Source organism: Petromyzon marinus, chromosome 71 (genome assembly GCF_048934315.1).
Source record: "Petromyzon marinus isolate PM22_M1 ecotype Great Lakes invasive population chromosome 71, UKy_Petmar_22M1.pri1.0, whole genome shotgun sequence".
NCBI lineage: Eukaryota > Metazoa > Chordata > Hyperoartia > Petromyzontiformes > Petromyzontidae > Petromyzon > Petromyzon marinus.
In genome coordinates this window covers 1655671-1683149 of record NC_133737.1, presented here as the reverse complement: position 1 = coordinate 1683149, position 27479 = coordinate 1655671, and the positions used below count along the sequence as shown (strand labels likewise).

General features: G+C 49.9%; 2 protein-coding genes across 2 annotated transcripts in view; one reads left to right on the top strand and one right to left on the bottom strand.

The window, feature by feature from the left end:
- The window catches only part of LOC116957256 (uncharacterized), a 631244-nt gene that overhangs the window by 250402 nt on the left and 353363 nt on the right, over positions 1–27479 (top strand). The window lies entirely within an intron of this gene.
- Positions 1957–19312, bottom strand: LOC142906806 (uncharacterized). The gene is made up of 3 exons (XM_076055352.1): positions 16303–19312; positions 6172–6230; positions 1957–3817 (listed from the first exon to the last, which is right to left on the bottom strand). Exons 1-3 carry the CDS (start codon positions 17602–17604, stop codon positions 2545–2547), a joined length of 2634 nt encoding a protein of 877 aa, XP_075911467.1. The 5' UTR covers positions 17605–19312; the 3' UTR covers positions 1957–2544.

Here is a 27479-nt window from a genome sequence, read left to right as displayed (position 1 = left end):
CGCTACCCAGTGGCGGTGGTCATCCCAGATAAAACGGCCCTTGTGGTCACCAGAGCATTTGTGGAACAATACGTACTTAAACATGGGATCCCTGAACGAGTCATTACTGACCAGGGTAGTGAGTTCGAGGCAGAGCTATTTCAGGCGCTGTGCCGGGAGTTTGGAATCCAGAAGGACCAAACTACGGCATACCACCCCCAGGTGAATGGGATGGTGGAGCGTACAAACCAGACCTTAGACGGGAAGCTCAAACGTATGGCAGCCGCCAATCAACAGGATTGGGACGAACACCTCCCCTATGCCCCTTTTGCCTACGCCACCACGGTACACACATCTATGGGACAGACCCCGTTCCTAATGATGTTTGGTCGTAAGTCTCGCCTACCAGCAGATCTGTTGTTCGGCGTTCCCCCGCCGCAACCGGAGGGAGCCAGCCCATGGAGCACCTGATGGGGATCCTGGGAGGGGCCCGTGGCCGGGCCTACCAACAGGCGGAGGCTGCACATCAGCGGCAAGAGCAGGGCGCCCGGCCCCGTGTGGAGCCCCCCTTCTACTCAGCAGGCTCTAAGGTGCGGCTGCACACCCCGCGCGTAGGGGCTGGACAGGTGGGGAAGCTGACCACCTACTGGCGTGGATCCTGGACCATGGTGCGGCAGATCCCCCCCTGGACGGTGCTGATCCAGGGCGGGGAGAGGGGCCGAGAGACAGTGGTCAACGTCCGCAGATTTAAACCATGGAGGGCGGCCCCGGCGAGAGAGACCCCAGCCCTTCGGGTGCCCCAAAACCCCGGTATGTGTGAGTCCGTGTGTGTGTACGTCAATTTGTGTGCGTGGGTCCATGTTGTGTGTAAGTCCATGTGTGTGTCTCTTAGTCGATATGTGTGTAAATCTGTGTGCTTAGGTCCATGTGTGTGAGAGTCTATGTATGTGTGTGAGTCGCTGTATGTCGATTTGTGTGTAACTCCATGTGTGTGTGTCTAAAGTGGATGTCTGTGTGTGTGTGTGTGTAGGTCAATGTGTGTGTATGTCTTTTTCGCCCCGGTAACGCTGGGTGCTTACCGCTAGTACTCTTATATAAGCGCACAACTTCATCTGTGACGAAGGCTGCACTTTCCGTCGTTTTCATGCAGGGGGCGCTGCAAACCTACACACCCCCTGCATAAACGATGGAGGCACAGAGACAGACGGTCGATCGCGTTGAAATCGATCTGCAGACGGCGGTCTTCTCGCACGGCCAGCTCTGTGTCGCCTCATCTCTATCCCGCGATCCGAACCAGGTGAAAGTCCACATCGAACCGAATCCCCGGCAAGGCCATCTACTTAACAAGATAAAATTCACACTAAATATCGTTTTCAATGAATAAGCTTTTAAAGAAGAAATACAATTATCTAATTAAAAACATAATACAAGTCAAAGTTGTTTCATTTTCAAACTTCAAAACGGAGCATCGGGAGCTTGCGTGGAGGCGTCGTTCGTGTGCAATTTTTTCGTGACTTTCCTGGCCCAAGGCCGTAAATGGTTGTGAGGGGCGCCGCAGGTGGTCTGGCTTGCTTCAACCCTTGCTTGTGAACATCCAGACGTTAATCAGCAAGGACCATTTCTCGTCCTAATTCGACAAAATCTACGTCAACACGTAATACAAAAATTTGTGTTGTAGAGAATGTATCTCCTCTACGTGTAACTTTTGAGTGGCATGCCTTGTAACTGATGAATGATCCGAGTGTGCTCTCTATTTCAAAGAGAATGAGTTGCTCCAGAGGGAGATGCTACCTGAAAACGTGAAAATACCCTTTGACCTGTATCACAAGAACAATGAGTCTAACCTGAGTTATCTGTACAGGTTACTTCCAAAACACACACTTTGTCCTAACATCACTTATTCAATGTTTGACCCTTAAAGACAAAATGTTACATATACGCACACAATCAGACAAGTATTCATTCTAAACTGACAGGCATATTAACAAAATTGAATTACTGCAGTTAAATATACTGCATCAGGTTACATCGTACTAACAAGAAGCTATTTTAAAACATACGTACCGTCTGCTTAACAGTGTATGTACAACATACTATTGCGCCAATCAAAACGAGTAGGCCATTGCATGCTGGCGTCTGGGTCAAAATTGAGCAAATTCTAAACATTACTTACTAACTACACAACTGAGATGCCACATCAACCAGCGCCCCATACTGACAGGCTCTTGTCCACATGCAGGCCGGTGCAGGGCCACCACCTTGTGCCACACAGGGGCAGCTGCTACTTGGGGGTGCTCTTCGAGTGTTTGAGATGAGAAACGATACAAAACTCCGAATTGCCAGAGGTGATTAAGCAAGCACCATATAATTGCAATTATAACATAGTCAACGCTTGGGAGCTTCTTGGCTCTCGCTCCTGGTTAGAGATCTACCCAACCCACAGGTCCACAAAGACTGGCTGCTCTTACCCTGCAGGTTGAAACTCGCAATTGAGTGTTCAACTTCATTCTTGTCATTAAAGGTCTGTGCCAAAGGTGCATCTATTGGAGCGACATTGTCTCAAGCTTACACATCTACCGGGTCTCCATTTGACTTTGTATTGTCTAGGAAGTCCACCCACACCTCCACTTCCACAAACTGCTGGGAGTTGCCTCGCTCTGCCTCGCCGTCAGAATTCTCCTCCTGCTTCACGTTCCCTCCATCGATGTGAAGGTCCGATTTTGGAGTTGAATCTTCATCTTCACATTTTACACTCACTTCTTCGCTCTTCACCATCACTTCTTCACATTTCACCTTCACCTCTTCATATTTCACCTCGATACCTTTAAAAGTGTCCAAGCTGGGATTTTCTTCCAGTTCTTGTTTCATGAGGGATGGGCTCATTGCGGCACTTTGACTTCCACAAGCTGATTTCAGACTCCACTCCTTGTGGATCTTCAGATGCTTTTGAGTTCTCTGGTGTATTTGAAGATGTGTTGAACGTGCAAACGCTTTCCCACACACACTGCACTTGAAGGGTTTCTCTCCTGTGTGAGTTCTCTGGTGTGTTACAAGAGCAGATGACTGTGCACACGCCTTCCCACACACACTGCACTTGAAGGGTTTATCTCCTGTGTGTGTTCTCTGGTGTTTTACAAGAGTAGATGAAAGTGCAAACGCCTTCCCACACACACTGCACTTGAAGGGTTTATCTCCCGTGTGTGTTCTCTGGTGTTTTTTAAGAGTAGATGAATCTGAAAATGCCATCCCACACACAATGCACTTGAAGGGTTTCTCTCCTGTGTGTGTTCTCTGGTGTGTTACAAGAGCAGATGAATGTGCAAAGGCCTTCCCACACACACTGCACTTGAAGGGTTTCTCTCCTGTGTGTGTTCTCTGGTGTGTTACAAGTGTAAATGAAAGTGCAAACGCCTTCCCACACACACTGCACTTGAAGGGTTTCTCTCCTGTGTGTGTTCTCTGGTGTGTTACAAGTGTAAATGAAAGTGCAAACGCCTTACCACACACACTGCACTTGAAGGGTTTCTCTCCCGTGTGTGTTCTCTGGTGTCTTTGAAGATGTGGTGACTGTGCAAACCCCTTCCCACACACACTGCATTTGAAGGGTTTCTCTCCCGTGTGTGTTCTCTGGTGTATTACAAGAGTAGATGAATGTATAAACACCATCCCACACACACTGCAGTTGAAGGGGTTCTCTCCTGTGTGAGTTCTCTGGTGCTGTGTCAAATGTGCAGAACGATCCGTGCTGTTCGCACGCCGGTCGCATTGTTGCCTTTTTGCAGCGAGCCGCGCCGAGTGCCTTTGCTCCATCAGACAAATTCTGCAGAGGAAGTGACAGCTGCAGACAGAAAAAAATTATATCCACACCATCTACACGTCAGTATCAATGCACAGAGAAATGCATATATACACAATAACACGACTTACATGTCTATACTTATTCATATATGCATGATATAGTGGAAACGTGTCCCAAATTCATCACACGGGCTGTTATGGCACACAATGAGAGGGCAAATGTCATAAACGTGCCTGGAAGCCCTCGTATCTTCAAAATGAATGTTAATCCAAAACTCCGAGCACACAATTTCAGCTGTCTGGCTTCAAAAGGAATATTTATGAAAGCTAAATTCAGCTGACATAGCAAAGGGTGTGGAAAATAATACTATTTGTGCTATGCAGAAATGCATAAATAAATGTTCAATCGCAACTTAGAGGTGTGAAGCCAGGCACAGATGTCCTTGAATGCTGGGATGAACAGTTCCAACTTCAGCTGCACGTGTGCTGTGATAACTTCCCGACTCCATTCTTACAATGAGTTCCAGAGGAAAATAAAAATAAACTACCGTTTTGATATAACCTTCGTGCACAATAGAGTTAATAGACTTTACTGCAAATACAAACTTGACACTGTCACACAGAGGTGGAGCCAGGATTTTCAGGCAGGGAGGGGTAACCCCTCCAGCAATTAAAAATGATAGGAGTTGTTAGTAAGTAGGGAGTTGTTAGTAAGGAGTTGTTAGTAAGTAAGGAGTTGCTAGTAAGGAGTTGTTATTAAGTAAGGAGTTGTTAGTAAGGAGTTATTAGTAAGGAGTTGTTAGTAAGGAGTTGTTATTAAGGAGTTGTTGGTAAGGAGTTGTTACTAAGGACTTGTCCTATGCTTTTTATTGGACGCGGATGATTGGCATCGCTCTCGCTGAAGGTGTTTGCCATCAGGGAAGTCGTGTACTATATAGGCAACTGCGCACAATTCTGAGTCGCTTGTAACTGCTTTGCCGTTACTTATTGCCAATTATGGCCTCGGACTGTTGTCCTCTCATAGAGTCCCTGGCACGTAATAATATGCCACATGGTGGCAGTGGCGGTCGCAAAATGCTGATTTATCTATATTTAGAAAATGGAAATTTGTGAATTTGTGTCTGTTTGAAATGTGCAGCATACTTCCCAACATGCTACACACTTGAAATTTGGCATGTCGGTAGCTTCCAGACAGGACACAATGCAAAAAGTATTAAAATATACTTTTGTATTTGGGGGGGGGGGGGGAAATGACCATGGAGTGTGTGGCATCAACCTGCAACAAAGATAAGGGAATATGAAATTTGAAATTTATCCAAGACAAGAATCCAAGTTCCGGGCGATGTCGGGTAGTGAAGCTAGTTATTAATAAACCCCAACGGTCCGATCGAAATTAGGGATTTCGATCGGACCGTTGGAGGGGCACGTGCCACCCCACCCCCACTGGCTCCACCACTGTCACACACTGGCATAGTTCACAGTTGGTGGTGTGTCCAGACCCATGCCTGGCCACCTTCACCTGCTCAGAATTCATGCTTCCTCACTCCACCAAGTAGAGTGAACACCGCCACGTGCCCAGAGTGAACACCGCCACGCGCCCGGAGTGAACACGGCTGCGCGCCCAGAGTGAACACCGCCGTGCGTCAAGAGGGAACACTGCCACTCGTCCAGAGTGAACACCGCCACGCGTCCAGAGTGAACACCGCCACGCGTTCAGAGTGAACACCGCCACGTGCCCAGAGTGAACACCGCCACGCGTTCAGAGTGAACACCACCACGCGTCCAGAGTGAACACCGCCACGTGCCCAGAGTGAACACCGCCACGCGTCTAGAGTGAACACCGCCACGCGTTCAGAGTGAACACCGCCACGTGCCCAGAGTGAACACCGCCACGCGTTCAGAGTGAACACCACCACGCGTTCAGAGTGAACACCGCCACGTGCCCAGAGTGAACACCGCCACGCGTTCAGAGTGAACACCACCACGCGTCCAGAGTGAACACCGCCACGTGCCCAGAGTGAACACCGCCACGCGTCTAGAGTGAACACCACCACGCGTCTAGAGTGAACACCGCCACATGCCCAGAGTGAACACCGCCACATGCCCAGAGTGAACACCGCCACGCGCCCAGAGTGAACACCGCCGCGCGTCTAGAATGAACACCGCCACATGCCCAGAGTGAACACCGCCACATGCCCAGAGTGAACACCGCCACGCGTCTAGAGTGAACACCGCCGCTGGCCCAGAGTGAACACCGCCACGCGCCCAGAGTGAACACCGCCACGCGCCCAGAGTGAACACCGCCGCTGGCCCAGAGTGAACACCGCCACGCGCCCAGAGTGAACACCGCCGCGCGTCTAGAGTGAACACCGCCACGCTGTTGATGAGCCTCACCTTGTGTTGTGGGCAGGTCGCTTTTGAAAACAAAAGCGGTAAAGCAGCTCAAGCGGGCTTGGCCTGGTAAAAAATAATGAAATTAAAACTGCGTGAATATTTAAAAATAAAACAAAGTGACAAAGTGGCGAGCCGAGTGAAGACAAATTAAACTTAAGTGAGAGAATTGAAGCAAACGCGTTCAGGCAAGGGCAGGAGGCAACGCCCCGCGTGGCTAGGCCCCGTGCTGTAAAGTTCCAACCTGGACATCGCTTCCATGCTCCCTGCTACTCAATTGACATCCATACGAGAGAGAGAGCGAGACTCTACCCCGGTAAACAACAACCACCACCACCACAACCACCCCCACAACCACAACCACCACACCCACCACCACAAACACCACCACACCCATCACCACAACCACCACCACAACCACCACAACAACCACTACCACAACCACCACTACAACCACCCACCCACCACCACAAGCACCACCACAACCACCACCACCACCACATCCACCACCACAACAACCATCACAACAACCAACAAACAACCAACACAACAACCACCACCACCACAACCACCACTACAACCACCACAACCACCACCACTACAACAACCACCACAAACACCACCACAACCACAACAACCACCCCCACAACAACCACCACCACCACAACAACCACCACAACAACCACCACAACAACCACCACAACAACCACCACAACAACCACCACAACAACCACAACCACCACCACAACCACCACCACAAAAACCACCACAACCACCACCACAACAACCACCACCACAAAAACCACCACAACCACCACAACCACCACCACAACAACCACCACAACAACCACCACAACAACCACCACAACAACCACCACAACCACCACCACAACCACCACAACCGCGATGAGAATTTCTCACCTCAGATTTCAGTGCACGGCGGAGCAGCAGCTTCCTGTTATCTCGTGACGTCACGCGGCAGCAGGAGGTGACATGACGTCACTTGAACAGAAAGCATCAGCGACCCAGGCAGAGTTGACGTCACGCTCAAAGGAGTCTTGGACAGGGTGGGGTGAATACCTTAGTGACATGACATCACTAGCGAGGTACACCTCCCCCTGGCGTTTCACGCCGCTGAGGTAATGCTGAGTGGTGACGTCACAGAGCGGGGTTGGAGTTTAAGTTGATTTAAATTAATTTTCCATTGCTCCCTCCCTTGATCAGAGACCCCTTGGGTGTGTGAGCTCAGCAACAACGTGGACATTATTGTACACACACTGTGTGTGTGTGTGTGTGCACACTGCGTGTGTGTGTGTGTGCACACTGCGTGTGTGTGTGTGTGTGCACACTGCGTGTGTGTGTGTGTGCACACTGCGTGTGTGTGTGTGCACACTGCGTGTCAGACACACACACAGTGTGTGTCTGTACACTGTGTGTACACATTGTGTGTGTGTACACTGTGTGTGTACACTGTGTGTGTACACTGTGTGTGTGTACACTGTGTGTACACTGTGTGTGTACACTGTGTGTACACATTGTGTGTGTGTACACTGTGTGTGTACACTGTGTGTGTACACTGTGTGTGTGTACACTGTGTGTGTACACTGTGTGTGTACACATTGTGTGTGTGTACACTGTGTGTGTACACTGTGTGTGTACACTGTGTGTGTGTACACTGTGTGTACACTGTGTGTACACTGTGTGTGTACACTATGTGTACACTGTATGTGTGTACACTGTATGTGTGTGTACACTGTGTGTGTACACACGGTGTGTGTACGTACACTGTGTACACACTGTGAGTACACTGTGTGTGTACACACTGTGTGTACACGGTGTGTGTGTGTACACTGTGTGTGTGTACACTGTGTGTGTACACTGTGTGTGTGTAGACAGTGTGTGTGTACACTGTGTGTACACTGTGTGTACACTGTGTGTGTGTGTACATTGTGTACACTGTGTGTGTGCACACTGTGTGTTTGAAAACTGTGTGTGTACACTGTGTGTACACTGTGTGTGTGTGTACACTGTGTGTGTGTACACACTTTGTGTGTGTGAGGGGGGGCCAAGCCCCCACGCAGATTGAGGCGAGCCGAGTGGTGGCGCATTCTATTTTGACTTAAAACTTTTGTGACTGCAGGAATTAATATTCTTGCTTCTTTCGGTAAAGTCTGGTAGATTAAAAAACATGTTACTCAAAAGAAAATAATGAACTGAAATGACAATTTAAATAATAAAAATAACCACATTTTTCTTTATTTTTGTTTTCTATTTACATGACTTTAATCAGAAAGGGTTTAAATCAGAAAGGGTTTTATTCGCCATGAAAGTTCGTACAGACAAGGAATTTACATTCAACATATAGGAATCTTAAATAAGTGGTATACAAGTCTAACTATACTAAAGGTACAACGTCTAACTAACACTAAGGGGCTAACGTATGTAAAATTTTGAATAAATATTGAATATAAATTAGCTATGAGATACAATCTAAAAATACAAATAGGGTAACATAGTGTAAATATGGCAAGGTGTCATTTTGTAGATAAAATGTTAAAGTCAGTGTAAGCCCTTGGCCTTGTTGAAGAGGCCAGCAGCGGATGGGAAGAAACTGTTTTTGTGGCGTGTGGTTTTGGTCCTGATGGACCGCAGCCTTCTGCCGGAGGGGAGTAGCTGGAACAGAGAAGTGTCCAGGGTGGGAGGAATCGGCCACAAATCTTCCTCGCTCGCCTCATGCTCCTCGAGGTGGGCAGGTCCTCGAGGGTTGGTAGATTGTGTGGTGCCACCGCAGCGGAGCAGCTCGATCGGCGCTACCCCCTCCACGTGCCCCCCCCACACCCACCCCATGAATGCACGCCCCACTAAACACTCGCATGCACCCCCGTAGGGTCTCGAGGAGGGATCACCTGGTACGATGGGTTTTCACCCGAGAACTCCACTAGCAGGGACGTTCCACGGTTTCCCCGGACCAGGAAATTGGCTGAGCCCCCCAGACCGGATTAACTGGCGGCCCCACCAAAAAGGGGGGCGTAGAGCTTTACAGGCCGGCCGCATTGAAGCATTCACAACACGGGGGGGGGGGGGGGGGGGTGGGACCTTCAGCCAGTACCCAGCGTAAGGGTAAACAGTGGGGTGGGAGGGAAAAGCCTCGAGGCAGATAAGAAGTTGACTTAAGTGGGAGGGGCCAAGGGGATTATCGGTGAGTCACCGGCGAGGAACGCAGGCACAGAGACAATGGGAAGGAGGGGGGGGATGACGCGACCCCCCCCCCCCCCCCACCAACGGCCAGAGCGCTCAAAACGGCCGGAAAAGAGGATTTGATTGGATGGTCAGGATGACGTCATGTGACCCGGGGGTTAACGGGCTTTGGGGACATAATGGGGGAGGAGGGAGAATTGGGTCAGAGTCCTTCTGGAGCGACGGGAGTGTGGATGATATGCTGCAGTCTGCTCTTGTCCTTGGTAGTGGCAGCAGCGTACCAGACGGTTATGGAGAAGGTGAGGATGGATTCAATGATTGCTGTATAGAAGTGCACCATCATTGTCTTTGGCAGGTTGAATTTATTCAGCTGCCGTTGGAAGTACATCATCTGTTGAGCTCTCTTGGTGAAAGGGCTGATGTTCACTTCCCACTTGAGGTCCCGGGAGAGAATAGTGCCCAGGAAACGGAAGGACTCTACAGTTTTGACTGGGAAGTCGCACAGGGTGATGGGGGTAAGTGGGGCTGTATTTTTCTTGAAGTCCACAACCATCTCAACTGTCTTTAGAGCATTTAGCTCTAAGTTGTTCTGGCTACACCAGGTCACCAGGTTGTCAGCTTCCCACCCATAGTCAGACTCATCCCCACCAGAGATCAGCCCAATGAGGGTGGTGTCATCCGCAAACTTCAAGAGTTTGACGGACAGATGATTGGAGGTGCAGCTGTTGGTGTACAGGGAGAAGAGCAGTGGGGAAAGGACGCAGCCCTGAGGAGTTCCGGTGCTGATGTACCTGGAGTCAGAGACTTGTGTTCCCAGCTTAATGTACTGCTTCCTGTCAGACAGGAAGTCTGTGATCCACCTGCAGGTGGAGTCGGGCACGTTCAGCTGGAAGAGCTCGTCCTGAAGCAGGGCAGGGATGATGGTGTTGAAGGCAGAGCTGAAGTCCACAAACAGGATCCTGGTGTAGGATGCTCGGGAGTCCAGATGCTGTAGGATGACGTGGAGGGCCATGTTAACTGCGTCGTCCACAGACCTGTGTAGGCATACTGAAGGGGGTCCAGGAGAGGGTCTGTGATGGCTTTGAGGTGTGCCAGGACCAGGCGCTCAAAAGACTTCATTACCACAGAGGTAAGGGCGCCCGGTCTATAATCATTTAGTCCTGTTGGCCTTAGCTTTTTGGGCACAGGGATGATGGTGGAGGACTTGAGACAGGCTGGTACATGGCATGTCTCCAGGGAGGTGTTAACAGATGTTGGTAAACACCGGAGACAGCTGGTCAGCGCAGTGCCTGGGGGTGGCTGGAGAGACAGAGTCCGGCCCAGCTGCTTTGCGTGGGTTCTGCCTCTTGAAAAGTCTATTAACTTCTCCCTCCGGAAAGGAGAGAGTTGTCTCTGTAGTAGGGGTGGGGAATGGGGCCTCTTGGGTGGGAAGGGATAGTTCAGGACAGTCCAATTGTCTTTTAAATCTGCAGTAGAACTCGTTCAGGTCGTTGGCCAGGCGGGAGTCGTTAGTGGTGTGGGGGGCTCTGGGCTTGTAGTTGGTGATCTGCCTGAGCGGTCTCCAGAGAGAAGCAGAGTCGTTAGCAGAGAACTGGTGTTTTAGTCTCTCTGAGTACAGTCGTTTAGCCTCTCTCACCGCCTTGCTAAACCTGTTCTTCGTCTCCTTGAATCTGTCTCTATCACCACTCCTAAACGCTTCCTCCTTCTCCAACCTCAACCTTCTGAGCTTTGCTGAGAACCAGGGCTTGTTGTTGTTGAAGTTCACGCTGGTACGTGTTGGAATATAGCAGTCCTCACAGAAGCTGATGTACGACGTCACAGCCTCTGTGAGTTCATCCAGTCTCTTGATAGCAGTCGTGAACTTATCCCAGTTAGTACAGTCCAAGCACGCCTGCAAATCCTCCACAGCCTCACTGGTCCACTGTTTAGATGTCCTCACAGCAGGTTTACAGAGCTATAGTTTCTGCCTGTATGCAGGAATCAGGTGGACCATGGCATGGTCAGAGTGTCCCAGTGCTGCTCGGGGGACGGCGTGGTAGGCTCTACTGACTGTAGTGTAGCAGTGATCCAGAGTGTTCCCTTCTCTGGTAGGGCATTTAATGAATTGTATGTATTTGTGGAGTTCGTGGCTGAGATTACCTTTGTTAAAGTCGCCAAGTACGATAACCAGCGAATCTGGATTTGCTCGCTCCACACTCAGAATCTGGTTGGTGAGCATGCGATGGGCCTCTTTAACCTGAGGACCCGGCGGCAAGTAAACTCCGACCAAAATGAGCGACGCGAACTCGCGAGGCAAGTAGAAAGGTTTACAGTTTATGAAAAATAATTCAAGGAGCGGAGAACAATGTTGCAGAATCACTGTGACATCTACACACCAGCCACTGTTAATGTAAAAACAAATACCACCACTTTTCATCTTGCCGATGAGTCACGATCCAATCTTACAAGATGGACTCCTGCCAGTTGTAACGCAGTGTCTGGAATCAAATCACACAGCCATGTCTCTGTGAAGCACAAGACAGAAGATGAAAGAAAGTCTCTGTTTTTCACCATCAGTAGCTGAAGTTCGTCCATATTGTTGCACAGTGAACGTATGTTGGAGAGGAAAAAGTTCGGAAGCAACGTTCGGATCCCGCGTCTGCATAGCCGTACAAGAGCCCCCGACCATTTACCTCTTGGGCGGCGTTTCGCTGCTTGAGCAAAGCCTAGCGCAGCTATGACTAGAAATCCCACATTTTCTGCCGCTGGAAGCAGAAAGTTGGGAAATAAATCCACAGGAGTTGTTTCCCTGATGTTAAAAGTTTGTCTCTTGTTAGGGAACTCCAAAAATCTTGGCAAAACACTGAATTAACAGACAAGACAAAACAGGGCGCACTGACCGGCTGAGGCTACCATCATCGGCGCCATCTTCTCACCATCACGGGTGTGCTGAACAGCAGGCCTCTCTCACCGGCACGATTGTGCTGAACAGCAGGCCCCTCTCACCAGCACAGGTGTGCTAAACAGCAGTCCCCTCTCACCAGCACGGGTGTGCTGAACAGCAGGCCTCTCTCACCAGCACAGGTGTGCTGAACAGCAAGCCTCTCTCACCAGCACGGGTGTGCTGAACAGCAGGCCTCTCTCACCAGCACAGGTGTGCTGAACAGCAAGCCTCTCTCACCAGCACGGGTGTGCTGAACAGCAGGCCCCTCTCACCAACACAGGTGTGCGGAACAGCAGGTCCCTCTCACCAGCACGAGTGTGCTGAGCAGCAGGCCTCTCTCACCAGCGAGGGTGTGCTGAACAGCAGGCCCCTCTCACTAGCGCGGGTGTGCTGAACAGCAGGCCCTTATCACCAGCACGGGTAATCAAGCAAAACAAGACAAAACCAGACAAAACAGGGCGCACCAACCGGCCGAGGCTGCTATCATCGGCGCCAACTGAAAGAACCAAGAATATGGTAGCACATTATTTATTGCAGAGGTTCAAGGGTCAAATCCGACAGACACACCTGGCTACCCCAGTAACATTCACAAAAATATGCGCAGTCTGCTTAACGGCAGATGTAAAACATAGCGGTGTCATTCACAACGCACAGGTCATTGCATGTTGGTGTCACGGTCAAAATTGTGGAAATTCCAAACATTATTCAGAAACTACACAAGGGAGATAGCGCGTCAATGATCGCCCCCTACCAACAGACTCATGTCCACGTGCAGGCCGGTGTAGGGCCACCTTGTGCCACACAGGGGCAGCTGCCACTTGGCGGGGGGGGGGGGGTCCTTCGATTGTTTGAGATGAAATTCGATACGAAACACCGAGTTGCCGAGGCAATTAGGCAAGTGATTTATGAGTGCAAATATGATGTTGGTAACGTAGTGAATGCTTGGGAGCTTCATTGTCTCTCGCTCCTGCTGACAGATGTACCCAGCCCACAGCTCCACAGATACCTGCCGCTCCTCCTGTGCAGGTTCGGCTATGTACGGTGCGAAATAAGTTACAGATACACACAGAGACTCACACAGAGACCCACAGATTAGCACGGTTGGCTACATACGGTGCAAAATAAGGTCCACGTACACACAAGAGACTCGGAGCAAGTTTGAGTCGCGTGCTACTGACAGTAGTTGAATACGGTTGGAAAGACGCTGATAGAGACACACACAGAGACTGACAAGAGAGAGGTGGACAGACACAGACAAGAGGAAGACAGAAAGAAAGATACAGAGACGACAGAGACACAGTCGGAGAGAGAGGGACACAGAGGAGAACAGAGACACAGATGGACAGAGAGATGTTGAATCGAACACACTTAACTCGCTCCATTGAAAGAGATTCCTCGATCTTTGCCCATCCCCGGAAGTCGTTCTTGTTTCATTGTGTGTGGTGTGTACGTGTAAGCAATGAGGGATATCGATGTACACGGATATGAACAAGATCAGCAGACAAGACGTCTTTCATACTCTTTGGTTCTTTCAGTAAAGTGATGTAGGTCGAAAAAATTAAATTATAAAAAATAAATCGCGACGTTTCGATCGCAACACGAGCGGTCGTCCTCAGACGAAAACATCCAGACATTGTCGCGGCAGAAGTCACGTGAGCTACGGCACGTGACAAAGATAAGGTGACCCCCCCCCCCACTCCGTGTGGCTCGCCCCGCTCAGCTGAGCATTGTTTTAATGCGGTGGGCTCACGCGAAATTTATTTCTCTAAAAAGAAGGTACTTTGAAAACGCACTGGCTATTCTCTTTTATATAAGCGTTGTGTCCTTAACTAACCACACGGAGACGTCTGGTTGAGGCAACGCGTTTATTATAACTCTTTCGAACTCGGCTCTTCACACTACTGTAACACGAAGGGGTACGGCCCCTTCCACCCAATAGCCTCCGGGAGTGACAGCCTCCCTTCTATGGCAGCCTGCACACTCCGGGCTCTGCTACCCACAGGTCCCTTAGCCCGGCGTTAAAGGAAGACTGGACGACCCGTCCCAGACAGGGTACGGGAGCTCACCTCTGGTCCGCTACAACCCGGCTCTAACAAGAGCCTCGGTTGAGGGTCCCTGGGTGCTGGTCCAGTCTTCAGGTCTTCGGATGTCTTCAGGCTTGAGTTGGTGAACACTGCCCGGCCAGTCCAGGGGGCCGGGCTTTTAACCCCAGGTCGGGGTCACCCCTCCCCTCCTGAACCCCCCCCCTCCCAGAACCTTCTGGAAGGTCTTATCTTAAGGGGCCTTAGGGACGGGTGGAGGGTCAGGTGTGGTAGTCTCCGGTCACGGGGAGGGGGGGCAGGGGTTTACTTTCATCGACCCCTACGCACCTCGCTCTCTCGGCTGCCCCCTGTTGACCCGTGAACGTGGTGGCAGGTCAGCTTACAGCGCCTTGTTGTGGCGCTTATGCACAACTTCGTGACTAACGCTGCACGTTCCGTCATATTCATGCAGGGGGCGCTGCAGACCTACGCGTCCCCTGCATGAACGACGGAGGCGCAGGGACAGACGTTCGATCGCGTTGTAATCGATCTGCGGACGGCGGTCTTCTCGCACGGCCAGCTCTGTGTCGCCTCATCTGGATCCCGCGATCCCAACCAGGTGAAAGTCCGCATCGAACCAAACCCCCGGCAAGGCCATCTACCTAATGACGAGAGAAAATTCACACGAAATAAGTCTTCCAGATGTAAAATGAGATAAGCTTTTAATGAATACAATTATCTAATAAAAAAATAATAATTAATGACGAGAGAAAATTCATACCAAATGTCGTTTTCAAATAAGTGTTCCAGATGTAAAATGAGATAAGCTTTTAATGAAGAAATACAATTATCGAATTCAAAGCATAATCAAATTAAAACTGTTTCATTTTAAAACTTCAAAACGGAGCATCAGGTGCTTGCGTGGAGGCGTCGTTCGTGTGCAGTTTTCTTTGTGACTTTCTTGGCCCCAGGCCGTAAATGGTTGTGAGGGGCGGCGCAGGCGGTCAGGCTTGCTTCAACCCTTGGTTGTGAACATCCAGACGTTAATCAGCAAGGAGCATTTCTAGACCTAGTTAGACAAAATCTACGTCAACACGTAATACTAAATTATAATTCGTGTTGTAGAGAATGTATCTCCTCTACGTGTAACTGATTAATAATTCGAGTGTGCTCCCTATTTCAAAGACAATGACCAGCTCCAGAGGGAGAAGCTTCCTGAAAACACAAAAATACCCTTTGACCTTCATCACAAGAACAATGAGTCTCACCTGAGTTATCTGTACAGGTTACTTCCAAAACACACAATTTGTCCTAACATCACTTATTCAATGTTTCACCCTTAAAGACAAAATGTTACATATACGCACACAATCAGACAAGTATTCATTCTAAACTGACAGGCATATTAACAAAATTGAATTACTGCAGTTAAATATACTGCATCAGGTTACATCGTACTAACAAGAAGCTATTTTAAAACATACGTACCGTCTGCTTAACAGTGTATGTACAACATACTATTGCGCCAATCAAAACGAGTAGGCCATTGCATGCTGGCGTCTGGGTCAAAATTGAGCAAATTCTAAACATTACCTACTAACTACACAACTGAGATGACACATCAACCAGCGCCCCATACTGACAGGCTCTTGTCCACATGCAGGCCGGTGCAGGGCCACCACCTTGTGCCACACAGGGGCAGCTGCTACTTGGGGGTGCTCTTCGAGTGTTTGAGATGAGAAACGATACAAAACTCCGAATTGCCAGAGGTGATTAAGCAAGCACCATATAATTGCAATTATAACATAGTCAACGCTTGGGAGCTTCTTGGCTCTCGCTCCTGGTTAGAGATCTACCCAACCCACAGGTCCACAAAGACTGGCTGCTCTTACCCTGCAGGTTGAAACTCGCAATTGAGTGTTCAACTTCATTCTTGTCATTAAAGGTCTGTGCCAAAGGTGCATCTATTGGAGCGACATTGTCTCAAGCTTACACATCTACCGGGTCTCCATTTGACTTTGTATTGTCTAGGAAGTCCACCCACACCTCCACTTCCACAAACTGCTGGGAGTTGCCTCGCTCTGCCTCGCCGTCAGAATTCTCCTCCTGCTTCACGTTCCCTCCATCGATGTGAAGGTCCGATTTTGGAGTTGAATCTTCATCTTCACATTTTACACTCACTTCTTCGCTCTTCACCATCACTTCTTCACATTTCACCTTCACCTCTTCATATTTCACCTCGATACCTTTAAAAGTGTCCAAGCTGGGATTTTCTTCCAGTTCTTGTTTCATGAGGGATGGGCTCATTGCGGCACTTTGACTTTCACAAGCTGATTTCAGACTCCACTCCTTGTGGATCTTCAGATGCTTTTGAGTTCTCTGGTGTATTTGAAGATGTGTTGAACGTGCAAACGCTTTCCCACACACACTGCACTTGAAGGGTTTCTCTCCTGTGTGAGTTCTCTGGTGTGTTACAAGAGCAGATGACTGTGCACACGCCTTCCCACACACACTGCACTTGAAGGGTTTATCTCCTGTGTGTGTTCTCTGGTGTTTTACAAGAGTAGATGAAAGTGCAAACGCCTTCCCACACACACTGCACTTGAAGGGTTTATCTCCCGTGTGTGTTCTCTGGTGTTTTTTAAGAGTAGATGAATCTGAAAATGCCATCCCACACACAATGCACTTGAAGGGTTTCTCTCCTGTGTGTGTTCTCTGGTGTGTTACAAGAGCAGATGAATGTGCAAAGGCCTTCCCACACACACTGCACTTGAAGGGTTTCTCTCCTGTGTGTGTTCTCTGGTGTGTTACAAGTGTAAATGAAAGTGCAAACGCCTTCCCACACACACTGCACTTGAAGGGTTTCTCTCCTGTGTGTGTTCTCTGGTGTGTTACAAGTGTAAATGAAAGTGCAAACGCCTTACCACACACACTGCACTTGAAGGGTTTCTCTCCTGTGTGTGTTCTCTGGTGTCTTTGAAGATGTGGTGACTGTGCAAACCCCTTCCCACACACACTGCATTTGAAGGGTTTCTCTCCCGTGTGTGTTCTCTGGTGTATTACAAGAGTAGATGAATGTATAAACACCATCCCACACACACTGCAGTTGAAGGGGTTCTCTCCTGTGTGAGTTCTCTGGTGCTGTGTCAAATGTGCAGAACGATCCGTGCTGTTCGCACGCCGGTCGCATTGTTGCCTTTTTGCAGCGAGCCGCGCCGAGTGCCTTTGCTCCATCAGACAAATTCTGCAGAGGAAGTGACAGCTGCAGACAGAAAAAAATAATATCCACACCATCTACACGTCAGTATCGATGCACAGAGAAATGCATATATACACAATAACACGACTTACATGTCTATACTTATTCATATATGCATGATATAGTGGAAACGTGTCCCAAATTCATCACACGGGCTGTTATGGCACACAATGAGAGGGCAAATGTCATAAACGTGCCTGGAAGCCCTCGTATCTTCAAAATGAATGTTAATCCAAAACTCCGAGCACACAATTTCAGCTGTCTGGCTTCAAAAGAAATATTTATGAAAGCTAAATTCAGCTGACATAGCAAAGGGTGTGGAAAATAATACTATTTGTGCTATGCAGAAATGCATAAATAAATGTTCAATCGCAACTTAGAGGTGTGAAGCCAGGCACAGATGTCCTTGAATGCTGGGATGAACAGTTCCAACTTCAGCTGCACGTGTGCTGTGATAACTTCCCGACTCCATTCTTACAATGAGTTCCAGAGGAAAATAAAAATAAACTACCGTTTTGATATAACCTTCGTGCACAATAGAATTAATAGACTTTACTGCAAATACAAACTTGACACTGTCACACAGAGGTGGAGCCAGGATTTTCAGGCAGGGAGGGGTAACCCCTCCAGCAATTAAAAATGATAGGAGTTGTTAGTAAGTAGGGAGTTGTTAGTAAGGAGTTGTTAGTAAGTAAGGAGTTGCTAGTAAGGAGTTGTTATTAAGTAAGGAGTTGTTAGTAAGGAGTTATTAGTAAGGAGTTGTTAGTAAGGAGTTGTTATTAAGGAGTTGTTGGTAAGGAGTTGTTACTAAGGACTTGTCCTATGCTTTTTATTGGACGCGGATGATTGGCATCGCTCTCGCTGAAGGTGTTTGCCATCAGGGAAGTCGTGTACTATATAGGCAACTGCGCACAATTCTGAGTCGCTTGTAACTGCTTTGCCGTTACTTATTGCCAATTATGGCCTCGGACTGTTGTCCTCTCATAGAGTCCCTGGCACGTAATAATATGCCACATGGTGGCAGTGGCGGTCGCAAAATGCTGATTTATCTATATTTAGAAAATGGAAATTTGTGAATTTGTGTCTGTTTGAAATGTGCAGCATACTTCCCAACATGCTACACACTTGAAATTTGGCATGTCGGTAGCTTCCAGACAGGACACAATGCAAAAAGTATTAAAATATACTTTTGTATTTGGGGGGGGGGGGGGGAAATGACCATGGAGTGTGTGGCATCAACCTGCAACAAAGATAAGGGAATATGAAATTTGAAATTTATCCAAGACAAGAATCCAAGTTCCGGGCGATGTCGGGTAGTGAAGCTAGTTATTAATAAACCCCAACGGTCCGATCGAAATTAGGGATTTCGATCGGACCGTTGGAGGGGCACGTGCCACCCCACCCCCACTGGCTCCACCACTGTCACACACTGGCATAGTTCACAGTTGGTGGTGTGTCCAGACCCACGCCTGGCCACCTTCACCTGCTCAGAATTCATGCTTCCTCACTCCACCAAGTAGAGTGAACACCGCCACGTGCCCAGAGTGAACACCGCCACGCGCCCGGAGTGAACACGGCTGCGCGCCCAGAGTGAACACCGCCGTGCGTCAAGAGGGAACACTGCCACTCGTCCAGAGTGAACACCGCCACGCGTCCAGAGTGAACACCGCCACGCGTTCAGAGTGAACACCGCCACGTGCCCAGAGTGAACACCGCCACGCGTCCAGAGTGAACACCGCCACGCGTCCAGAGTGAACACCGTCACGCGTCTAGAGTGAACACCGTCACGCGTCTAGAGTGAACACCACCACGTGCCCAGAGTGAACACCGCCACGCGTCTAGAGTGAACACCGCCACGCGCCCAGAGTGAACACCGCCACGCGCCCAAAGTGAACACCGCCACGCGCCCAGAGTGAACACCGCAAGGCACCCAGAGTGAACACCACCACGCGTCTAGAGTGAACACCGCCACGCGTTTAGAGTGAACACCGCCACGCGCCCAGAGTGAACACCGCCACGCGTCTAGAGTGAACACCGCCGCGCGCCCAGAGTGAACACCGCCACGCGTCTAGAGTGAACACCGCCACGCGCCCAGAGTGAACACCGCCGCGCGTCTAGAGTGAACACCGCCACATGCCCAGAGTGAACACCGCCACGCGTCTAGAGTGAACACCGCCGCTGGCCCAGAGTGAACACCGCCACGCGCCCAGAGTGAACACCGCCGCTGGCCCAGAGTGAACACCGCCACGCGCCCAGAGTGAACACCGCCGCGCGTCTAGAGTGAACACCGCCACGCTGTTGATGAGCCTCACCTTGTGTTGTGGGCAGGTCGCTTTTGAAAACAAAAGTGGTAAAGCAGCTCAAGCGGGCTTGGCCTGGTAAAAAATAATGAAATTAAAACTGCGTGAATATTTAAAAATAAAACAAAGTGACAAAGTGGCGAGCCGAGTGAAGACAAATTAAACTTAAGTGAGAGAATTGAAGCAAACGCGTTCAGGCGAGGGCAGGAGGCAACGCCCCGCGTGGCTAGGCCCCGTGCTGTAAAGTTCCAACCTGGACATCGCTTCCATGCTCCCTGCTACTCAATTGACATCCATACGAGAGAGAGAGCGAGACTCTACCCCGGTAAACAACAACCACCCCCACAACCACAACCACCACACCCACCACCACAAACACCACCACACCCATCACCACAACCACCACCACAACCACCACAACAACCACTACCACAACCACCACTACAACCACCCACCCACCACCACAAGCACCACCACAACCACCACCACATCCACCACCACAACAACCATCACAACAACCAACAAACAACCAACACAACAACCACCACCACCACAACCACCACTACAACCACCACAACCACCACCACTACAACAACCACCACAAACACCACCACAACCACAACAACCACCCCCACAACAACCACCACCACCACAACAACCACCACAACAACCACCACAACAACCACCACAACAACCACCACAACAACCACAACCACCACCACAACCACCACCACAAAAACCACCACAACCACCACCACAACAACCACCACCACAAAAACCACCACAACCACCACAACCACCACCACAACAACCACCACAACAACCACCACAACAACCACCACAACCACCACCACAACCACCACAACCGCGATGAGAATTTCTCACCTCAGATTTCAGTGCACGGCGGAGCAGCAGCTTCCTGTTATCTCGTGACGTCACGCGGCAGCAGGAGGTGACATGACGTCACTTGAACAGAAAGCAGCAGCGACCCAGGCAGAGTTGACGTCACGCGCAAAGGAGTCTTGGACAGGGTGGGGTGAATACCTTAGTGACATGACATCACTAGCGAGGTACACCTCCCCCTGGCGTTTCACGCCGCTGAGGTAATGCTGAGTGGTGACGTCACAGAGCGGGGTTGGAGTTTAAGTTTAGATTCATTTTCCATTGCTCCCTCACTTGATCAGAGACCCCTTGGGTGTGTGAGCTCAGCAACAACGTGGACATTATTGTGCACACACTGCGTGTGTGTGTGCACACTGCGTGTGTGTGTGCACACACTGCGTGTGTGTGTGCACACTGCGTGTGTGTGTGCACACACTGCGTGTGTGTGCGCACACTGCGTGTGTGTGTGCACACTGCGTGTGTGTGTGCACACTGCGTGTGTGTGTGCACACTGCGTGTGTGTGTGCACACTGCGTGTGTGTGTGCACACTGCGTGTGTGTGTGCACACTGCGTGTGTGTGTGCACACTGCGTGTGTGTGTGCACACTGCGTGTGTGTGTCTGTACACTGTGTGTACACATTGTGTGTGTGTACACTGTGTGTGTACACTGTGTGTGTGTACACTGTGTGTACACTGTGTGTACACTGTGTGTGTACACATTGTGTGTGTGTACACATTGTGTGTGTGTACACTGTGTGTGTACACTGTGTGTGTACACTGTGTGTGTGTACACTGTGTGTACACTGTGTGTACACTGTGTGTGTACACTGTGTGTGTACACTATGTGTACACTGTATGTGTGTACACTGTATGTGTGTGTACACTGTGTGTGTACACACGGTGTGTGTGTACACTGTGTACACACTGTGAGTACACTGTGTGTGTACACACTGTGTGTACACGGTGTGTGTGTGTGTACACTGTGTGTGTGTACACTGTGTGTGTACACTGTGTGTGTGTAGACAGTGTGTGTGTACACTGTGTGTACACTGTGTGTACACTGTGTACACTGTGTGTGTGCACACTGTGTTTGAAAACTGTGTGTGTACACTGTGTGTGTGTGTACACTGTGTGTGTGTACACACTTTGTGTGTGTGAGGGGGGGCCAAGCCCCCACGCAGATTGAGGCGAGCCGAGTGGTGGCGCATTCTATTTTGACTTAAAACTTTTGTGACTGCAGGAATTAATATTCTTGCTTCTTTCGGTAAAGTCTGGTAGATTAAAAAACATGTTACTCAAAAGAAAATAATGAACTGAAATGACAATTTAAATAATAAAAATAACCACATTTTTCTTTATTTTTGTTTTCTATTTACATGACTTTAATCAGAAAGGGTTTAAATCAGAAAGGGTTTTATTCGCCATGAAAGTTCGTACAGACAAGGAATTTACATTCAACATATAGGAATCTTAAATAAGTGGTATACAAGTCTAACTATACTAAAGGTACAACGTCTAACTAACACTAAGGGGCTAACGTATGTAAAATTTTGAATAAATATTGAATATAAATTAGCTATGAGATACAATCTAAAAATACAAATAGGGTAACATAGTGTAAATATGGCAAGGTGTCATTTTGTAGATAAAATGTTAAAGTCAGTGTAAGCCCTTGGCCTTGTTGAAGAGGCCAGCAGCGGATGGGAAGAAACTGTTTTTGTGGCGTGTGGTTTTGGTCCTGATGGGCCGCAGCCTTCTGTCGGAGTTGAGTAGCTGGAACAGAGAAGTGTCCAGGGTGGGAGGAATCGGCCACAAATCTTCCTCGCTCGCCTCATGCTCCTCGAGGTGTGCAGGTCCTCGAGGGTTGGTAGATTGTGTGGTGCCACCGCAGCGGAGCAGCTCGATCGGCGCTACCCCCTCCACGTGCCCCCCCCACACCCACCCCATGAATGCACGCCCCACTAAACACTCGCATGCACCCCCGTAGGGTCTCGAGGAGGGATCACCTGGTACGATGGGTTTTCACCCGAGAACTCCACTAGCAGGGACGTTCCACGGTTTCCCCGGACCAGGAAATTGGCTGAGCCCCCCAGACCGGATTAACTGGCGGCCCCACCAAAAAGGGGGGCGTGGAGCTTTACAGGCCGGCCGCATTGAAGCATTCACAACACGGGGGGGGGGGGGGGGGGTGGGACCTTCAGCCAGTACCCAGCGTAAGGGTAAACAGTGGGGTGGGAGGGAAAAGCCTCGAGGCAGATAAGAAGTTGACTTAAGTGGGAGGGGCCAAGGGGATTATCGGTGAGTCACCGGCGAGGAACGCAGGCACAGAGACAATGGGAAGGAGGGGGGGGATGACGCGACCCCCCCCCCCCCCCCCCCCACCAACGGCCAGAGCGCTCAAAACGGCCGGAAAAGAGGATTTGATTGGATGGTCAGGATGACGTCATGTGACCCGGGGGTTAACGGGCTTTGGGGACATAATGGGGGAGGAGGGAGAATTGGGTCAGAGTCCTTCTGGAGCGACGGGAGTGTGGATGATATGCTGCAGTCTGCTCTTGTCCTTGGTAGTGGCAGCAGCGTACCAGACGGTTATGGAGAAGGTGAGGATGGATTCAATGATTGCTGTATAGAAGTGCACCATCATTGTCTTTGGCAGGTTGAATTTATTCAGCTGCCGTTGGAAGTACATCATCTGTTGAGCTCTCTTGGTGAAAGGGCTGATGTTCACTTCCCACTTGAGGTCCCGGGAGAGAATAGTGCCCAGGAAACGGAAGGACTCTACAGTTTTGACTGGGAAGTCGCACAGGGTGATGGGGGTAAGTGGGGCTGTATTTTTCTTGAAGTCCACAACCATCTCAACTGTCTTTAGAGCATTTAGCTCTAAGTTGTTCTGGCTACACCAGGTCACCAGGTTGTCAGCTTCCCACCCATAGTCAGACTCATCCCCACCAGAGATCAGCCCAATGAGGGTGGTGTCATCCGCAAACTTCAAGAGTTTGACGGACAGATGATTGGAGGTGCAGCTGTTGGTGTACAGGGAGAAGAGCAGTGGGGAAAGGACGCAGCCCTGAGGAGTTCCGGTGCTGATGTACCTGGAGTCAGAGACTTGTGTTCCCAGCTTAATGTACTGCTTCCTGTCAGACAGGAAGTCTGTGATCCACCTGCAGGTGGAGTCGGGCACGTTCAGCTGGAAGAGCTCGTCCTGAAGCAGGGCAGGGATGATGGTGTTGAAGGCAGAGCTGAAGTCCACAAACAGGATCCTGGTGTAGGATGCTCGGGAGTCCAGATGCTGTAGGATGACGTGGAGGGCCATGTTAACTGCGTCGTCCACAGACCTGTGTAGGCATACTGAAGGGGGTCCAGGAGAGGGTCTGTGATGGCTTTGAGGTGTGCCAGGACCAGGCGCTCAAAAGACTTCATTACCACAGAGGTAAGGGCGCCCGGTCTATAATCATTTAGTCCTGTTGGCCTTAGCTTTTTGGGCACAGGGATGATGGTGGAGGACTTGAGACAGGCTGGTACATGGCATGTCTCCAGGGAGGTGTTAAAGATGTTGGTAAACACCGGAGACAGCTGGTCAGCGCAGTGCCTGGGGGTGGCTGGAGAGACAGAGTCCGGCCCAGCTGCTTTGCGTGGGTTCTGCCTCTTGAAAAGTCTATTAACTTCTCCCTCCGGAAAGGAGAGAGTTGTCTCTGTAGTAGGGGTGGGGAATGGGGCCTCTTGGGTGGGAAGGGATAGTTCAGGACAGTCCAATTGTCTTTCAAATCTGCAGTAGAACTCGTTCAGGTCGTTGGCCAGGCGGGAGTCGTTAGTGGTGTGGGGGGCTCTGGGCTTGTAGTTGGTGATCTGCCTGAGCGGTCTCCAGAGAGAAGCAGAGTCGTTAGCAGAGAACTGGTGTTTTAGTCTCTCTGAGTACAGTCGTTTAGCCTCTCTCACCGCCTTGCTAAACCTGTTCTTCGTCTCCTTGAATCTGTCTCTATCACCACTCCTAAACGCTTCCTCCTTCTCCAACCTCAACCTTCTGAGCTTTGCTGAGAACCAGGGCTTGTTGTTGTTGAAGTTCACGCTGGTACGTGTTGGAATATAGCAGTCCTCACAGAAGCTGATGTACGACGTCACAGCCTCTGTGAGTTCATCCAGTCTCTTGATAGCAGTCGTGAACTTATCCCAGTTAGTACAGTCCAAGCACGCCTGCAAATCCTCCACAGCCTCACTGGTCCACTGTTTAGATGTCCTCACAGCAGGTTTACAGAGCTATAGTTTCTGCCTGTATGCAGGAATCAGGTGGACCATGGCATGGTCAGAGTGTCCCAGTGCTGCTCGGGGGACGGCGTGGTAGGCTCTACTGACTGTAGTGTAGCAGTGATCCAGAGTGTTCCCTTCTCTGGTAGGGCATTTAATGAATTGTATGTATTTGTGGAGTTCGTGGCTGAGATTACCTTTGTTAAAGTCGCCAAGTACGATAACCAGCGAATCTGGATTTGCTCGCTCCACACTCAGAATCTGGTTGGTGAGCATGCGATGGGCCTCTTTAACCTGAGGACCCGGCGGCAAGTAAACTCCGACCAAAATGAGCGACGCGAACTCGCGAGGCAAGTAGAAAGGTTTACAGTTTATGAAAAATAATTCAAGGAGCGGAGAACAATGTTGCAGAATCACTGTGACATCTACACACCAGCCACTGTTAATGTAAAAACAAATACCACCACTTTTCATCTTGCCGATGAGTCACGATCCAATCTTACAAGATGGACTCCTGCCAGTTGTAACGCAGTGTCTGGAATCAAATCACACAGCCATGTCTCTGTGAAGCACAAGACAGAAGATGAAAGAAAGTCTCTGTTTTTCACCATCAGTAGCTGAAGTTCGTCCATATTGTTGCACAGTGAACGTATGTTGGAGAGGAAAAAGTTTGGAAGCAACGTTCGGATCCCGCGTCTGCATAGCCGTACAAGAGCCCCCGACCATTTACCTCTTGGGCGGCGTTTCGCTGCTTGAGCAAAGCCTAGCGCAGCTATGACTAGAAATCCCACATTTTCTGCCGCTGGAAGCAGAAAGTTGGGAAATAAATCCACAGGAGTTGTTTCCCTGATGTTAAAAGTTTGTCTCTTGTTAGGGAACTCCAAAAATCTTGGCAAAACACTGAATTAACAGACAAGACAAAACAGGGCGCACTGACCGGCTGAGGCTACCATCATCGGCGCCATCTTCTCACCATCACGGGTGTGCTGAACAGCAGGCCTCTCTCACCGGCACGATTGTGCTGAACAGCAGGCCCCTCTCACCAGCACAGGTGTGCTAAACAGCAGTCCCCTCTCACCAGCACGGGTGTGCTGAACAGCAGGCCTCTCTCACCAGCACAGGTGTGCTGAACAGCAAGCCTCTCTCACCAGCACGGGTGTGCTGAACAGCAGGCCTCTCTCACCAGCACAGGTGTGCTGAACAGCAAGCCTCTCTCACCAGCACGGGTGTGCTGAACAGCAGGCCCCTCTCACCAACACAGGTGTGCGGAACAGCAGGTCCCTCTCACCAGCACGAGTGTGCTGAGCAGCAGGCCTCTCTCACCAGCGAGGGTGTGCTGAACAGCAGGCCCCTCTCACTAGCGCGGGTGTGCTGAACAGCAGGCCCTTATCACCAGCACGGGTAATCAAGCAAAACAAGACAAAACCAGACAAAACAGGGCGCACCAACCGGCCGAGGCTGCTATCATCGGCGCCAACTGAAAGAACCAAGAATATGGTAGCACATTATTTATTGCAGAGGTTCAAGGGTCAAATCCGACAGACACACCTGGCTACCCCAGTAACATTCACAAAAATATGCGCAGTCTGCTTAACGGCAGATGTAAAACATAGCGGTGTCATTCACAACGCACAGGTCATTGCATGTTGGTGTCACGGTCAAAATTGTGGAAATTCCAAACATTATTCAGAAACTACACAAGGGAGATAGCGCGTCAATGATCGCCCCCTACCAACAGACTCATGTCCACGTGCAGGCCGGTGTAGGGCCACCTTGTGCCACACAGGGGCAGCTGCCACTTGGCGGGGGGGGGGGGGTCCTTCGATTGTTTGAGATGAAATTCGATACGAAACACCGAGTTGCCGAGGCAATTAGGCAAGTGATTTATGAGTGCAAATATGATGTTGGTAACGTAGTGAATGCTTGGGAGCTTCATTGTCTCTCGCTCCTGCTGACAGATGTACCCAGCCCACAGCTCCACAGATACCTGCCGCTCCTCCTGTGCAGGTTCGGCTATGTACGGTGCGAAATAAGTTACAGATACACACAGAGACTCACACAGAGACCCACAGATTAGCACGGTTGGCTACATACGGTGCAAAATAAGGTCCACGTACACACAAGAGACTCGGAGCAAGTTTGAGTCGCGTGCTACTGACAGTAGTTGAATACGGTTGGAAAGACGCTGATAGAGACACACACAGAGACTGACAAGAGAGAGGTGGACAGACACAGACAAGAGGAAGACAGAAAGAAAGATACAGAGACGACAGAGACACAGTCGGAGAGAGAGGGACACAGAGGAGAACAGAGACACAGATGGACAGAGAGATGTTGAATCGAACACACTTAACTCGCTCCATTGAAAGAGATTCCTCGATCTTTGCCCATCCCCGGAAGTCGTTCTTGTTTCATTGTGTGTGGTGTGTACGTGTAAGCAATGTGGGATATCGATGTACACGGATATGAACAAGATCAGCAGACA